Below are 18,215 nucleotides of genomic sequence, written 5' to 3' on the forward strand. Positions count from 1 at the left end.
TTTTTTTTCTTTGCATATTTGTGGACTGCATGTTTTATGAATCCCAGCAAACCCTAGATTTGCAGCCTTTGTTGCCCTCTGCCCCCAGCAGGTTCTGCCCCAGGTTAGACAAGAAGTGCGGGAAGATCCACACTTTGTTCGAGGTAAATCCTCACTCCCTTTGTGCCTCCTGCCGAGGGCGTGAATGTAATGGAAACACAATGTGTGCGGAGTGTTCCCTGTGGTCTGCCACTCTGTAGGGGAAGTTTGCAGGGAGGAGGAGGTATATGAGGAAACCTAAACCCAAGGTGGGGAGTAATTTGCCCCCAACTACTTGTAATATTGCAAAATCTTCATACCTATCTCCTGGCAACCATCCTGTACTTTTCGCCACCTTATGGCTACCGTGTCCCAGCCCAGTTACTACGTACCTCCACACCGGGTGTGGGCACATCACCCCATGCGTGTAACGTCTTCCATGGTTGGAGGGCATCACCATCTGCCATCATCCAACCCACCGATGCCTCCCCCTCCTGGTTTCAGAATACCATTGTTGGCAGTGTCAAGGTTTCCTGCTCCTCCCTTGTCACTGTGGATATGCCAGCCGCGGAACGCACACCAGAGCCTTGCCCTATTCTTGCGCCTGTCACTGTTGCCGACCTTGCTCCTGCCCCCAGACCTGCTCCTGCTCCCGGACCTGCTCTGGTGATGTTCCTTGGTTGGCCCTGACAACGATCCTGCAGAAGCTGTCGAAAAGGAAGTCTAAGAAGAAGAAATCAAGCGCCTCAGTGGCATGGTTGGTATGGTGTTTGCTTTCCACCTTGGTGGTCGCGGGTTTGATTCTCGGCCATTCCATTGAGGAGTGAGAGATGTGTATTTCTGGTGATATATACGATTAATGGCCCACCCAGCCTCCCCTCAGGAGACAAGTGGAAGAGAAAATCTGTTTAGAAAACGGGAATGGTTCCTATTCCTGCCACCCAGCGGCAGGGCGGTAGATAACCTGACCTACCTGTAGCGTGTGCCGTGAAATTCGAATTTCTGTCGGGGACGACGAAGTCTATAGCTAAGTATATATCTGCCAGGTAAGTATGTACAAAACTTTATTGTACAATAACAATATCATTTTTAATCAGAGTTCAGAAAACGGGAAAAATAAGAGAGAAGGATAATGTTATAGCAGATAGCCTCTCTAGAGTTTTCAGAATGAGTAGCCTAATAACCGTTTTCTGTTATCGCACGAGTGAGTGTGAGTGTTTGACTGGATTAAAGCTTTATGCAGAATTGTTTCCCCGCTGTTTAATTCTTGCTTCTCTTTAGAAAAAAATAAAATCAGTTGATTTCATTTTTTTCTCTTTTGGGGGGCGTGTGATGGTAATTGCTTCATAGCAAAGGAAGTTAAAGGAGAGGAGAACGCATTTTCGAGAAGTTCGGCAGCAAGGAGGCGTTAGTGCATTGTGTTGGAGGTGCCTGTTATCATGATGGTTCTAGAATTGGCAGGAGTGTTGTGGAACTCGTCGGGCGCCATCGTTATGTGAGAAATGCCGCTATTCCTGATGCAATACCTCGTCTAGATTCATCTAAGAAGTTATAGAAATCTCGGGAGCCTGTGACGTTCGCCGTAGGCTCCGCCCCCAAGAGTGCCGTATAAATACGACGGTCGAAGTTGGAGAAAGGAGAGGAAAGCAGAGATCGTAAAAGAGAGACTCCAGTTAGTCACAGAGATATCCTCAGTAAGCAGTAAGCGCCACAGATCAGATTATCAGTGAGAGATCAGCAGCAGCAGAGATTATCTGTGAGAGACTAGAGACGAAGGAACCGACGAAGGATCAGAAGAAAATTTGTTCGAGAGTTGGTTGGATACTGGTCTAGTCGTCTTCAGGAGTGGACTACCGTGTTATCGCGACGTTGAGCAGACTTCAGAGAAGGAAAGGTCCTGCTACAAGTTTTGGGGAGTTCCTGCCTTACAAGTAGACTATTTTCTGCAGTACGGAGTCAAGAGGATGTCTGCAATCACCGTTTTCCTTTTGAGAAGCCATCGCCTCGAATTGCCAAATTGACCAGCAAGTATTTGAATTGCCTCACTGTTCCCCCAGTACATGCAGTGTAAGATTCTATCTTTTTATGTAAATAGGAGATACCATTCTGCATTTACCTATGTTAGTAAGCTTGTAAATAAACCTTTGTTGTGTTAGTGTTTCTTTCTATATTCATATCCCCAGTTTCAACTGTTGGTGTTGAAATATTTTTTTTATTTATTTATTTCATATCGAACCTGAAGCGGACCTCTCTCAGAGGCCATAACAATGTCTTTCCTCCATTTTGTTTGATCTGCCAAGTCCTGAACAGGATGATGAGTTCGCAGAGTCTCAGGATAACATTGGTAGCCCCTCTGTGGCCGCAGGCGGGATGGTTTTCGGATCTGCTATCGTTGTCGGAGGTGCCAAGGGAGATTCCCCCGTGGCAGCATCTTCTTTGTCAGCCACTCACAGAAAGATTCCACCAGTCAGTAGAATCCCTGACTCTTCAAAGTTGGAGGCTATCAAGTATCTCCTTTGAGTGAGAGGCTTTACTCAGAAGACAGCAGGACATATATCCAGCAATCTCAGGAAATCTACCTCTGCCATTTACCAAGGTAAATGGGCGACCTACTGTAATTGGTGTCGTAAACGGAGTTTTTCTCCACTCAGAACCTCTATTCAGGGCATAGCAGACTTTTTGGTCTTCCTCAGGGATGAGGATGGCTTGTCTGTTTCCGCCAATAGAGGCTACAGGGCAGCCCTGAGTTTAGCATTACGTCTTAGAGGTATTGACATCTCCTCATCCTGGAACTCTCCTTGCTGTTTAAGAGGTTTGAGCAGTCATGTTCTCCTAGGGAGCTCAAGCCTCCGTGGGATGTTTCCTAGGTCCTGAGAAGTTTCACCAAAGCATGTCATGAGCCTTTACATCGTTCATCAGACAGGAACTTGACACTCAAAATGGTTTTCCTCCTGGCCTTGGCTTCATTGAAGAGAGTGGGGGAGCTTCATGGCCTGATGTATGATATGAAGCATTCCAGTGGTTGGGGGTCAGTGTCCTTCAAATTTGTCCCGGAATTCGTGGCTAAGACCCAGGATGATAGGTTCGCCTCCTTTTCCATTCCATCACTGGATGACTGTGGGCAGTGATTCTCAAGAGCTCTTGTGTCCTGTCAGGGCTCTGTGTTGCTATCTTAAGAGGACACGACATCTTAGGCCAGGTTTTTGTAGGCTTTTTGTTAGCACGGGGCGTACAAAGAAAGGTGTCCAAGAATACAATCTGTTTTTGATTACATGAAGCTATCAGACAGGCATTTTTGACTCTTGATGATTCCGCTGTCATGTCTGTGCAGGCTAGGGCACATGACGTCAATGGTATTGGTCCCTCTGGCTGGCAAGAAGAATTTGGTTGTTCATAGAGTTTTGAGCGCTGGTACTTGGTTACGCCAGTCCACATTCACCCCTTTCTATCTTGAGGATGTTGCCCACAGATCTATGGACATGTTTTCCCTGGGTCCTGTGGTGGCTGCCCAACAGATTGTGTAATTCATCATTGCCCTTAACAGGGCATGATTGTATCTTACCTAAGATGATTGTGTGGATGAGAGAATGAGTGAGTTGGCTGGTCTCTTTCTTTCTCTTGTTCCTTTCCTTCTTCCTACGGGCGGGTTGAGGAATAGACATGTCATTTGCTGGACTGGTCTGATACAGGTGAGTAAGGTAGTCATACTGATAGTTTGGTTGCTTTGTGTTCAGATAGTCAAACCCACTACATATTCAGTAGTATATAGTACTCTGCTCTCTAGCAAGGGGGAGTGAGGAGTAATAGCAAATCCTGGTGCATTGGTTTGTTATTGAACAGTCTTGAGTTTCTTTTACTGCCCACCTTTAGCTGCCCCTCTGTCTTCTTATGACATCCTGGGTTGGGAAAGACTAAACGCGGTAGCGCGGGTGTGCGGTCTTTGACCGGTTTTCACCCGATATACGTACACGTTGCCAGATCTCACGAGATTCCTTGCTTTTTCATCTCCGATTTTTAACCGGATCCAGCTAGGCATTAGAAAATTATCTTATTGTTAAGACCGAAGTTTTGTAGCTATGAAAAATACAAATTGTCTTAGAAAATTTGTTATTTTTCATTAGGTCCTGACATCACAGCAGGTTACATTCTCTTGATCACTCAAGAGGTTTATATGGGGCTTCATCTTCATCCCCATCTGACCATTATTTGGATATCTAACTAGGCAGAGATTCTTGTGGGTATTCATCTTTTTCCTTCAATGTCATACTTGTTCATACTTTTACATAAAAGGTTCATTTTAGTTATAGTTCACTGGATCCAGTGACTTTAGTATTCTAATGCTTGGCTGATTTCTTGTCTCTGCGACCTGAAATGTTAATAGTTCAACTTTGTCATCAACTGCTTTTTCCAGACTAAACTAAAAGTAACTAATTTTTTAAAACCATTTTTAAAAACTCTATGTACACAAACTCTTCAAAACCCCAATGGCTAACCAAACTGAGCTAAAAGTAGGACTTTTCCATAGGGAACTCAAAGGACCAGATGTGCTTGTGCTAGAAGTTCAAGTAGTGGTTCCTCTTAGATTTGTACAGATTTTAAGTGTTTGGAGTTTTGTGTATACTAAATAGTTAAAAGTTAAAAGTACTAGTAGTGGGTTTGCTAGAAAAAATTATTTTACAAAAATTGTTTTATTTCAAATCTTTCTACATGCAGTGTTTGTAATGTGTATAAAATAAAATAAATTTTATACCAAAATTGGCTTCTTACCCATAAGCAAGTAAACTGTATATATATTTCATCTTCAGCCAAAACGTGATCAAGCAAGACGAGCTGCTGGTACCAAACTTGCACCAGTTATTGACCTCAAATCAAGAAGGGAGGAGGATGAGAATACAGCACAGGCATTGCTGTACATGCAGGGACAAAAGGTAAGTAGCATACAATTTTGTGTTTGCTTTCATAATGAAATTTTAGTGGTCATTTCTAAGATATTAATGCCTTGTTGCTGAGGTGAAGGCAGGAGTAATTGACACTTATAGCCTCATTTATTTGTAGAAGATGGACTAATTTTAATAATACTTATGAATTTTGAGTAAATGGCAAGATGAATATGATAAAATTTAAGGCTTTTAAATTTCTTAACCAGTATTAGATATTATCAGTATAAAACATCTGCCAATGAGAAATTATATTAACTTGTGTATGGTTAGGGTATACACAGTTACTTAATAGACTATAATGTAAAGACGTGAATATAGTCACACAAAAATGCATTAATAAGCAAAAAAAAATATGTTGTTACCAGCTCTGGATAATGATGAGGACTCACTTCTAAGTTTGTTATTTAAGTGTTTTTCCCTCATCAACTAAATTTAATTTAAACTGGGGTCTATCAAGTACTAATTGTTTATTCAAATGTTTGACCATTCATATGAAGAATGGGAAATGAAGGCCATAAATAAGAGTTTCCGTTTTCATAACACTTGCAGTGACGTGATACTGGTTTACATCTGAAATACACTCCTGAATTGTAGGAAACAAATTCTGATATTATCACAAACCTTTCTAACATGAAACTTCAATACAGCATACATTTCTTAAAATAAGGTACTTATTTGTGTTCTTTCTGCTCCATTGGGATAGGAACATAATTCTGCACTTGATTCAGTCTCTCAGTCTCTTTATAATCAGTCACACTAACCACAGAGTTTACTAGTGAGGAACTGATTCCTGTCTCCACATAACCACAAGATTCCTCCCACCACACCATGTGACTTGAGAAAGCTTGGCAAGAGCAACTTTTTTCTGAGGAAGCAGAAGGATAATTTGTAGCTCCATATAAATATTCTAAATTTTCCATATGAAATATGGTTATTTATCCAAATCACAGAGATGCTAGGGTGGTAAAATTACTGGTGGTATTGTATCGCACATGTATCCCAAAGTCAGTAGACACTGGAGCTTTATTTATTGGTATTAAACATTATGGCTTAGTGCCAAAATTTTAAGCTTAAAGTTATTATCAAAAGTACTTTGAATCTCACTTTAATTTCTACTGCAGATCAAGCTATATTCACTTGAAATAAAGAAAAGCAGACTTTTGAGTGCAAAGGTAATATCATGTTTTCCAAGATGTCTGGAAAAGGAAGATGACTTTACCCCAGAAATAATGCCTGTCTGACTAGGTTACCACACGAAAAGTTTCAACTTTTAGGAGGCACATTGCTATATGCAAAGAAGGATGGTCCAAAAAGCCTTTGAATATCTCTTGAAAAAAGATTGGGACCATCCTAATTCAGAATGTTCACCACCAATAACTGGAAAGACTTTAGCAAAAAACTTTTACAGCTTCTTGGAGGAAGGCATTTCTTAACACCCGATTGGAGATATCCTATAGTTATATACTTGGGCAAAGTTTTAGATAAGGTGGTCAGTAAGTTGACGATGTTATTCCCACCCAGTTTTTCATTGGAATAAGTTAAAAAACTGGGTGAGAACATTATCGTCAACTTACTGATCTTCTTATGGAAAGCTTTGCCCGAGTATATACCCATAGGATATCTCCCAATCAGGTGTTAAGAAATTCAAAAGTAGACATGGATGTTCAAGTGTTATGAATATTACCATACTGATTTAAGGTGATGTAGTAAACAAAATTGATGTCTGTTCAAAAGAGCATGGTCTTGTGGATCAGTGCCCTACTGGTAGGTTTCCTTTGCACTGTAAGGTGAGCATTCCCCAAATTCAACCCAAATTCAAAATTGCCTTTACATATTGTAATTTGGACAGGACGTCTTAGAATTTGCTAACAATGAGTTTATGAATATTAGTGCTAAATATGAATATTCCTGAAAGAGAGCCGTTAGGGGCTATTAAAAGCCTTGAATTAACTTTAACCTCTGTTCTGTTATCACATACGTATAGTACTTAATTGGGTTCACAGATTACCCAAAATTTAAGGGGAGATATTCCTTATCTTGACCTTCCTCCTCTCAGGGATTATAAAAAAAACCTGATCCAACCTGTCCAAGGGACTCTGTCGTTAATCCTGTTTCTCTATCACAAACAATAAAGCCCACTCTAGAACTCAGACTTTTTCATCACTACAAAATAAACCAAAAAGTAAGGAATACTTTGGATGCCCAGTAATAAGTCGGTAAGTGCTACCTTGCCTAGAGATATTAAACCAACCCCTTGAGCCATAAGTTCCTTAAATCACCAAGTTTCGGTTAATTGCGGTTTTTGCTCATCAGCAATCTGCCTAGAACAGAACCCCCACCGATAACTGGGGTTGCCTGTAATAGTTCCTGTCCCCAAACCTGGAAAGGATCCAAGAAATGTAAATAATTACAGACCAATTTCTCTAATAAGTTGCTTATGCAAATTACTGGTGAAAATGCTAAATGTTCAACTAACATGGCACGTTCGAGAAAATAAAATTTTGACTCACTCAATTCGGGTCACAATGTAACAGATCTACATTAGATTCTCTTTAATTTAGAAGACCATGTACATAGAGGATTTGAACGAAAACAAATAACTATAGCTGTCATTTTTGGTATTGAAAAGGCATACAATACTTCATGGGGGTATGCAATATTAAAAACATTACAAAACAACATCCATGGACATTTACCTAAGTTCTCTGAAACGATTTGACAAATCACAGTTTTCAAGTGAGAATTGATGCTGTATTATCCAGAACATTTCCACTTGAAAATGATGTTCCACAAGGAAGCATCCTTAGTGAAACACTGTTTACTTTAGCGACTATAATGATACATATTAGTAATAATCTACCTACCGGAATTGAAAGTGCATAACTTGTATAAGGATGATTTTGCCATGTATTAATTATTTAACATCTTGCATAAAGCATGCAAGTGAATAATTAATAAAACTAATAAAAATAGGCAAATGGGCCTCATCTGTGGGCTTTAAATTATCAATAAGTAAAACTCAAGCCATGGAATTTTATAGAAATAAAAAGTGGAAAAAAGGTGAAGAAATAGATTTTAAAACCAGAAATCATAGTGCGTATAACAGTTGGGCCAAACTGCAAGATTTTTAGGATTAGTATTTGATACTCACTGAAACTTGAAAGCCCACATAACATACTGCAGTATTCTCTTACTGAGGAAGTTCCTGGAAACATATAGGGTACCAGTATTTAAATATGTATATCTTTCTCTCAATGGATATCTTCATTGATTGGTTTCATCTTTGCTTATGTCCCTCAGACTTAAAAGCTCATTGGTTCTGGTTTCGCCTTCGATATTATCACTAGATGCTGGACTCGGAATAATTTTATCGGTTGCTGGTTCAATTGTAGATAGTACAATATACTGATGGTAAATCCTCTGGTATTAGGACTTCTTTTGAGGCTTCGGAAGGGCTCAAAATATGCTCATTATTCGAAGGTGGCAGGCATTTGATGTTTTAGTACCTGCCTGCCATCAACTGGTACCCTGTAGTTTACTGATCCTTCAGTTGATATAATGTCCTTTCCCCACATCCATCCCCCCTTTTGCAGCATTCATCCTAACCAGAGCAGGAATGTCGACTTCAAAAGTACGATTTTGAGCTCGTCCCCTCAAATCATGATAGTAATATTTTTAGGACACTGAGCTTTCACTGCTTGTTCCATAGGATCTGGACTTAGTAATGAAAATCTGGTTCAAACTTCGTGTTGTAAAAACAAGAGGGAGGGTGTAATTCCCATTGAGGTCTGTGGTGTATTACAATAAGAAAAAAGGAATTTAGCAATTAATTTCTGGACAATAAATTTTCCCCTATTTTTACAAAGAAAATTAATCTTTCTACTTGCTCATTACTTTCAAGGGATATGTTGCACTACACAAGTGCTTGACCCCTTTGGTACTGCATAACGCATAATCGGTGAGATGCTGTATCCCACATTTTTCCAACTTGCCCTAGAATCTGTATAATCCTGAAAGTAAAGGTTTTACTAGCATCCATTCTGCTTTATATATTTATGGAAATGAATGTGAAGTCAAAATATATACTTAAGTTCATACTTAATATATACACGTTTATACTATATATATATATATATATATATATATATATATATATATCTATAGATATATTTATATATTATATATATATATGTATATATATATATATATATAATATATAATATACATATATATATATATTATATATATATAGATATCTATATATATATATATTATATATATATATATATATGTATAATATAATAAGTTTATATAATACAGGCAATCCCCTATTTACGACAGGGTTCCATTTTTGAGATGTGTTGTAAGCCAAAAAATTGTCGAAAATCATAAAAAAATCCTAAAAATACCTTAATTTGTTTGCTTTGGGTGTCTATTTAAAACTATGTTAAATGCATTTTAATTGTGCTTTTCATAAAAAAATCTTCAAATATTGATTAATATATATACTTTTGTAAGGTTTGATATTTAAATACCAATTTTATGGCCTAAAATTTTTGGACTGAACAATACATGTGGTATTGGCTAGTTTTAGAAATGTGCAAGAGTTTGGCGCTAGGCTAAGCCTAAGCTTTGGATTTCCCGACAACAGACAATACAAATGTTATTTTACTTAATTGAGAAACTTTTATTATTGTTATGTTGTTTCTATATTGAAAAATTGCAAACTTTAGGGACTTGGCTAAGCCTATCACATTCTTTGGATTTCCTGACAACAAAGTCAACTAAGCAGCATTTGTTTCCATAGAAGTTGGCAAACTTTTATTTTTGTATAATAACCACGACAATAAATATAAATGTTTTAATTATCTGAGAATCTGTTATTATTGTTATGTTGTTTTTAATTTATGGCTTTTCTATGCTATAATAAATGCAGCCTACCTTCATTTCCAGAAGGTAAACAAAATTATATGCTGGCCGCTGCCTTTTGTATATATTTGATTTAGGATGGTATTTTTAGGGTTACTTTGGTCTTTAAACATTCAAGATTGGCAGTTATAAGCATTTTTAGAGCGGGGTTCTAAGTATTTGCAGATTCTAGCTGTTCACCAGGGGGTCTGGTATGCATCCCCTGCAAATAGGGAGGGGGTACACTGTAATCTTGATAGCTGGAGTGGAGAAGATCCTGATGGTTTCTCCCCTCTGTTTTTCCTAAAAGTTTCTAGGGTGGTATCTCCAAAGATTACTAGTTTCTAGATTTTTATGTTGTCTGTGGAGGAGCAGAAATTTAGTAATACAGTGCCTGTTCCAAAGAGTGGAATATCTGCAGACTGCAGTAACTACAGGCCAATCTGTTCTCCCTGTCTCAAAAATGATGAAAAAACATGTTAACTACTATAGTATATATATATATATATATATATATATATATATATATCTTATATATATATAGATATATAGATATATATACTATTATATATATATATATATGTAGAATATAAAGGATTGTTAACTGATAGTCAATATGCATACAGGAAGCAGTTAGGTTCGTGGGATGCTGATTTAGACTTGACGTGGCTGCTTTTGATTTAGTAAATCACAAGGCACTTATTTATGAAATTCAGAATCCTGGAGTGGGGTGGATATGTTTTAAAATTACTTGAAGATTTCCCTACAAGTAGGCAGTAGCAAGTTGCTGTGGGTGGGATGTTTAGTGAGCCAACACCTATAGTGTCTGGAGTTCCAAAGGACAGTGTTCTTGGTCCACTGTTATTTTTAGTGTATACAAGTATTACGGTTTTTGGCCTGGAAAACAAGATTGTACAGTATGCCTGTGATGCAATGACCCCTGTGGGTTTGTTTTATATGAATAGGTTTTATCTACTAAATAATAATGATAATAATAATAAGAAAAGTTAACACCAGTTTTCAATTGTTTTACTCTGCTCTGCTGACCTTCAGCAGTTGATTCCATTTTGTACCGCTGCTTTGCTTATAAGGTAACTCAAAACTTTGTTTAAAATATTAAATTTGTATATATTTGTTACAGGGTGTTATTGCAGTATCCAGACTATTATAAATAAGAATTTAATATTTTCTTGTTTTTTACCAGGAGTATGGTCGAAGTAACTCGGGAGGTTCTGGTTATGTGGGTTCCAGTGATCCCGAATGGAAGTTTATTAATGAATATGATCCATTGTGGCCAAATGATTATGAAAAAGTTGTTAAAGGTAAAATATTAGTAGTATGCATGTATTTTTAATGAGTATTATTTTTTTTAATATTTGGATACAAAACATTAAGGTTCAGAGTTTAGGACAGATGGGTAAATGATGATATGATTCTCTGCAGAGAATATCCCATACTAGCCATGGATGACTCACTCGCCATCATTACACTGTTGCAATGACTTGTTGCTCTTACTTTAACATTCATGGTTTTCACACTTCCTTTTGCCTTGCTACTGTGTGGTTGCTAATAAATCCAGGACTGATATTTGATTACAGTCGTAAGGCTTGGGCTATTGCTACCATGCAGTTGCCCCCTTTGATGAATTTTAATGGTTTTGCATGTCTATGCTCCAAAGACCATGATACTGTATTTTGATTCTCATGGCTAACTGGTGCTTGAGATGGGATTTTATATATATTAGAGGAAGCTTAGTATTAACCGCTTACCCTGTAAGCATGTCAGGTCAGATTTAGTTTGAGAATACATTATATTGTTGTCAAGTTTATATATTGATGCTTATCTCTACCTGTACCATTTTAAGAATAGATCTCATAGTGTTAAGTGAATCCTATCGGCTCCTCATGTCTATTTATGAATTTAGAGTAGGCTAACTGTGCTTCGATATATGTAATGTAAATGTTTATTCCTTCCAGTTGGACCTCTTGTATTATTTTTTTCAAATATTTAGTCTGAATGTAGGTATAACTACATTCCATAAAATCTCAGGAGTTTTAAGATTCAAACAATGTTTGTTTTAAACATTTAACTTACCTGGTAGTTATATATATAGCTTAAGTCCCTGATGTCACAGCAGAATTTCAAAACTCGCGGCAATTGCCGATTGGGTAGTCAGGTGTACCACCTGTGCACCCTCTACCCAGGTACCTGGAACCATTCCAACTATTCCTCAGATCTTCCCTGCCGCCGCGTCGGTGACATCGTTGGAATTTCGCTCGTTTGGCCCGTGTTTTTTCACAGTTATTTGGTGAAGTACACTTTGGCTTTGGCTTTCACTTGTTGTTGGGTGTATGTCGATCATCTTGATAATGATAATGGATCATAATGAATGATGCTGATAAGAGAATGTTTGATTTAGATTATTATTGCTTTGACTCTTGCTTATTCTTGATCTCTCTTTTGCATTTTCCAAACATGGCTGACTCTGCTTCGAGTGTAAGAATGTGAGTGAGAGGATATAATACTTGGTTTGTTAAACCTCGATAGATCCTCATTAAAATTATATGAATTTAGAGGCAAGAGTGGTGAGTTGGATGATAGGAGGAAGAATGTGTCCATTTACCTGAAAATGAGTGGATAGATATTATTGCTATGTGCGAAAGCTTGAAAAGAATAGGATCAGGAGAGCGAAGAGTAGTATGTCTCGCTCTTCTAGAAATAGTCAGGGAATTGACAATTCTCTTTCCCTTGCTAGTGATCCTATTGATCCTGCTTTCATAGTATTAGTTCCTATTCCTCCTACTGATACAGGTGTTGGTCCAACTTTAAAGGACATGATAGTGACCATTCAAGCCCTTAGTAAAGGTAGAATCCCCCGTAGAAACAGGGAGAAATCATGGTCGAATGTGAGAGATCTTAAAATCACAAGTTACAGTGTTAAAATCAGTGCAAGTGCAAGTGCAGTGGAGGGTGCGACCGCTCGGACCTGTCGCACTCCTAGTCCTAGACCTCTTCCAAGCTCACAAACCCCTGTGAGAAGAAATGTCGACCGACGAAGGGAGGCGAGAGGCTTTAGCTCCCGAGCGGCCGTCCCCTCGAGCGTACCTGTTGACGATCCCCAGGACGCTCACCCTCACCATAGGTAAAGCGAGGTAAAATTATTATGTTTTTTCCGTTGATACGGCTCGGATCTGTCGTGCTTCTAGTCCGAGACCTCTTCCAAGCTCACCAACCCCTGTAAGAAGGAAAGTCGACCGACGTAGGGAGACGAGAGATTTTAGCTCCTGAGCGGCCGTCCCCTCGAGCGTACCTGTTGACAATCCCCAGGACGCTCACCTTCGCCATTGGAAAGGCGAAGTTAGTGTTTTTCTTTGTCGTCTGACGATGCAGTACCCAGACGGGGCTGGCGTCAGACTTCGAAATCTAGACCCCTCATAAGAAGGGGATCATGGCAGACACCAAATGTCAAGAACTGCCAGGATGTAGTCATTGGAGCAGTCCGGAGCGATTTTCGTCCGATTACGAAGACAAAGGGAGGTTGGAGAATGTCAGTTCCCCCACCAAAAGCAGTAAGATGTCGCACAGGCGGCCATCTGCTTCGGTAGTAGGTAGAAAGACGTCGGACACGGTTGGTCCTTTTGTCGAAAGCAGTAAGATGTCGCACAGGTGGCCATCTGCTTCGGTAGAGGACGAACAGATGTCAGACGCTTATATGCCTTCTGTACATGCTCCTCCTCCTCCTTCGGGTTGGTCTTCGTCTCCGAATGATTCATTGATTGACGTGGAGAGAGGCTCCGGATCTGATTATAATTCAGGATATGCAGAACCAACTTTCTTCCCTCATGAAGGTCTGGCTTCCTGCAAGCAAAGAGAAGATGGCTCGACATGACGTCGAGCGTCAAGTACATAAACATCGTGACGCCGGACGCCAAAGAACCGAGCGTCATGGCGCCAGGCGTCAAGAGCTTGAGCGTCAAGATCATAAACTTCATGACACCGGACACCAAAGAGCCGAGCGTCAAACTGATCATGACGCCAAGCGTCAAGAGCTTGAGCGTCAAGATCTTAAACAGCATGACGCAGAAGTCAAGAAACTACATCACGCCATATCATCATGAAGCTGGAGTATAAGAGTCGAGCGTGAACAGGTTCATGACGCCGAGTGTCAAGATTTTAGACCCCTTCAGATCAGGCGTCAAGAAGTCCCAAGACAGGACGCCGAGAGTCAGGCTCTTGAGAGTCATGACGCAGAGAGCCGACAGTTAAACACTCGTAGCTGCGGATGTCCAAGAGATTGACGTGACATCAGACGTCAGGAAATCGACATTCATGACGTCGGGAGGCAAGACGTCGCTACTTCCATTCGAGGACATTCGGAAGAAAGGGAAGTTGATATCGCCCTTTCTCCAGTGATTCCCTTAGAGGTTGTTTCAGACGAAGAGGATTCAAAGGAACATCATGCTTCGTCAGATTTGGAAAGACTTATGAAAGTCTTTAATTAAATTTTCCCAGAGAGCTTTATTCCAGCTGCGCCTCGTTCCCCTCCTTCAGAGTTTACGCTTGGGAAATCTTCTAATAAGACAAGTTTGTTCATGAGACTTACCTGTCAGATATATATATAGCTGTATTCTCCGAAGTCCGACAGAATTTCAAAACTTACGACAAGTGGGAGGCCAGGTGGTTAGTACCCATTCCCGCTGCTGGGAGGCGGGTATCAGGAACCATTCCCATTTTCTATTCAGATTTTCTCTGTCGCCAGTACTGTCAACACCTGTTTTCAGTACCTCCGTCGTTGGATTTCGTAAACTTTCATTGCCACTTGAGTATTTTGATTGTCTTTTAGTTTTTTAACTTGCATTTGTGGCGAGGCACACGCTATTGTGGACTGTTTTGGATTTTGCTTTTATTTTTCTTGTTTATAAGTTGTTTGGATCTAGTTCTGCAAGTTACAAAGTATGTTGTGTGGAAGAGTGTAGAAGGCTAACGAAGGCTTCGGTAGATCCCCACACTGTATGCACGAGTTGTAGCGGACATGTATCCTTGATAAATTATCGATGGCCTGTTTCCAGTTTGGCTAAGATTTATTGATTCCTCCTATTTGTGCGTTAAGTTATAGATGTCTAGGATCAGGAGGTCTTCCTCCAGGAGCGTGTCAGCGAGTAGAAGTCAGGGTAGTAGTTTTTCACCTGCTAACCCTCCTGTAGACTTTGTGATTCCTAACCCTGTGGTGTTGCCTTCGGGCCCTGAGATTGTGCCTGCGGAAGGTGTTTATGGATTCCATCCGTAACCTGGAATCGAAAGTGCTCACTCTCCAAAGTGGTGGTGTGTAGTGCAGTGATAATATTAGTACCCCTAGTGTTGTGGAGGGGGCGTCAGATTGGCCCTATAATGCCTCTAGGCCTGGACCTCTGTCGGACTCCCAGGAAAAGGGAGTGGGCAAGTCGAAAGCCGAAGGAGGGTTACGGGGGCTTCCCACCGGTCTGGCGTCCCTTCAGCAGGTCCTTATGACGCTTCCCAGGCTGCCAATAATCATGCTTGTGCACGAATCCTTAACGATTGCTTCTCGTCCTCCGAAGCGTCCTCCCCTGCGCAAGGGGTGGAGCTCTCGGAAGGACTCTCGCCCTCTTAAGAGGAGCTTCAGAGAGAAGGACGCTTCACGTCCTTTTTCTCCAGATGCGCTTTGGTCGTCGCCTGAAAGTTTTGATGCTTTCCCACCGCAGAAGAGGACCAGGACATCATCGGAGGATGACGCTTTTGAGCGCCCCAGTCGCTCCGGGGAGAGGGCTGTAGCTTTCTTGTGAGGAGAAGGAAGGCTTCCCCATCGCCCCTCGTCTTCCCCAAGGATGCAGCCCCTTCTCCCTGAGAGGGAGTTTTCCCCTACGAAAGAGATTTTGCTTGGTATGCAGCGGCAGTTGGCTTCGTTTTTCGCCGAGAGGGAGGCAGAGCCACGTCGACGCAGGAAGGATTCGAGGCTGCCTATCTAGAGATCTAAGCAGTCCCCCTCTCCTCCTTTTTCGTCCCCTTCTTCTGCTGCGTCGCCCTCTGGTTTTCGAAGGACACCCCAGCGCGTGTCCAGAGTTTTTGATGAGCGTCACCCCAGACACTCTTCTCTGGACCGTAAGGCTCATCGCAGCAGGTACTGCCGAACTTCTCGACATGACGTTCCTCTCGCTCCCCTTCATGACCCTCCACATGCTGGCTGGCATGACGCTCCTCATGCTGCTCGTTTTGACACTTTTCATGCTGCTGCTGCGAGTCAGGACGCTCGTCAGGGTGCTCTTCAGGACGCTCGTCGGGACACTCATCAGGACACTTGTTAGGACTCTCGTCAGGGCGCTCGTCGGGACGCTCGTCGGGACGCTTGTCAGGACGAATCGTCGGGACACTCATCAGGACGATCGTCAAGACGCCCCCTTCGCGGATCTCCGAGTCGCTTCAGAGGCTGTTGTTAAGAATCCCAAGCCTTGTGCAGCAATTTTTTCTTCGAAGCGGAGGTCCCTTTTTGAGAGTTGGGCCTCAAGGTCTTAGACCTCCTAGTACTTTTATGACTCTGCTGTTGCTCCCGTTGAAGAGGGAGAGTTATTGAGTTCGTCGTCAACTTTGGGCTACCAGGTTTTGGCCCGCCTTCTCAGGGACTTGTTTGTAGACAAGTTCCAACCCTTTGCCCCTCGCTCTCCTCCTTCGCAGTTAGCCTCATCGAAGACGAGGAGAACGCCAGGCTTTGTGAAGAAGACGACGTCTCTTTCTACGTAGAGAGCCTTCAAGAAAGTCCACGATTGGAGGGATTCTAGGAAGGTCCAAGGCAGGACTACTTTTGCCCTGCCTCCATCGAGGGGCGTGCATGGACAAGGCTGTCAGGAATGGTTCAGATGAACTGGCTACCCACTTTTGTACCAGGCTTTTGAAGAAGAGGGCTTTGTACTGTATCTTCGCAGCGAAGTCTGTTTCTCCCTCACAGAGGGCAGAGTTGCTGTTCGCCCCTCTGTTGAGTCATCTTTTCCCTCAATCCATGGTCAAGGATCTTGCTGTCAGCCTGCAGGAAAAGGCTACCTAAGCCTCCTGGCACTGTCGTCCAGTCGTCCAGCAGTCCCTTCGGCTACTCTACTTGGACAGGTTTCCAGGAAACAGTAGCCCTTTCGCGACTCCTGGCAGGTGCCATTCTTCGAGAGAAACGCCTTTTCTACGTTCAGGACTGCGCTGCCGAGGGGGGACCTTCGGGTCCTACCTGGCGTAAGCCCAGTCATTGACAAGGAATCCTGGCCCTTCCTCGATTTCTGCGGGAATCGAGAGGACCACCAACTGCTGATCGTCTGATGAATTCGGGGGGGGTTCACCGAGTGCTTAAGATTCTGTGGAATTTCTAGCACTCGCAGTGTTCGAGTTTTTTTTTTTTTATTTCTCTTAACACTTGGCGAAACCTTGGTCCAAGGTGAGCTAGACGAGAGTCCCCGATAATTTTTACCTCGAATTCGAGAACACCGCCACATGCTCGAATTCCTGTATTAGTTTCTGTCATGTAAGTGGGTTGGCCCCCATTGACAAGATCCTAAACATTCTGTCATGTAAGTGGGTAAGCCCCCATTGAAAAGATCTAGAAGTCTTTGTCAGGTAAGTGGGCTAGTCCCCATTGACAAGAACCAGAAGAACTCTCAGTCATAGGTCACTACCTCGCTGAGGCTCTTCGGGTAAAACAGACTCATAGACAATGTCCATGAAGTCTTATGTTCAATATGGTCTAGTCACATTGTGGTCACGCCCCCGTTGACAGATCCAGAAGAACTCTCAGTCATAGGTCACTACCTCGCTGAGGCTCTTCGGGCAAAGCAGACTCATAGACAATGTCCATGAAGTCTTCTGCCCAATAAGATAAGAAGCTTGAACTGTCCTCTTCGGTTCTCGGTTCACTCTTGGAGCTTTCCTTCGGGAAAAGACTTCTCCTTCATTCTCTTGACTAAGAGAACGAAGGCAGTCGATCTCCAATCCTTACTCTCTTCCTCGCCGAGAAAAGAATGTGGGATGGAGGCCGTTGTACAGATACCTACAATTTACTGCGTATATTACCTTCGCGACATGATTCTGTTAAGCAGTTTGAATTGTTCAGGGTGTACACGCATACCGTAGTTAGCTCTACGGATGGCGACCGAGAGGACTAGTATTCTAATTGAACTGCAAATCGGGGCTCCCTGCAACCTTCCAGGAGTTTCCAGTTTCGCTTTTAGATAATTAAGGTATTGTTACGACAACACCAACTCAGCTTCCGTATTTACCGAAATCTGTTTCGCTTAAATTTATTTGCTTGAACGCTTCTTTCTGCTCGATGGTTCTAGCAAAACGTTTTCCTTCGTAGAA

At 41.6% G+C, this 18,215-nt stretch overlaps 1 protein-coding gene across 3 annotated transcripts in view; it reads left to right on the forward strand.

Annotated features, from left to right (window-relative positions):
• LOC135227019 (splicing factor 45-like) overlaps positions 1-18,215 on the forward strand; it is a 183,278-nt gene that overhangs the window by 83,936 nt on the left and 81,127 nt on the right. For all 3 annotated transcript variants that reach the window (XM_064266785.1, XM_064266786.1, XM_064266784.1), the window contains exons 3-4: positions 4,824-4,946; positions 11,071-11,188. In XM_064266785.1, the coding sequence (XP_064122855.1) occupies positions 4,824-4,946; positions 11,071-11,188 (241 nt within the window). The remainder of the gene's footprint in view (positions 1-4,823; positions 4,947-11,070; positions 11,189-18,215) is intronic.

This window comes from Macrobrachium nipponense, chromosome 15 (assembly GCF_015104395.2).
Source record: "Macrobrachium nipponense isolate FS-2020 chromosome 15, ASM1510439v2, whole genome shotgun sequence".
NCBI classification, from domain to species: domain Eukaryota; kingdom Metazoa; phylum Arthropoda; class Malacostraca; order Decapoda; family Palaemonidae; genus Macrobrachium; species Macrobrachium nipponense.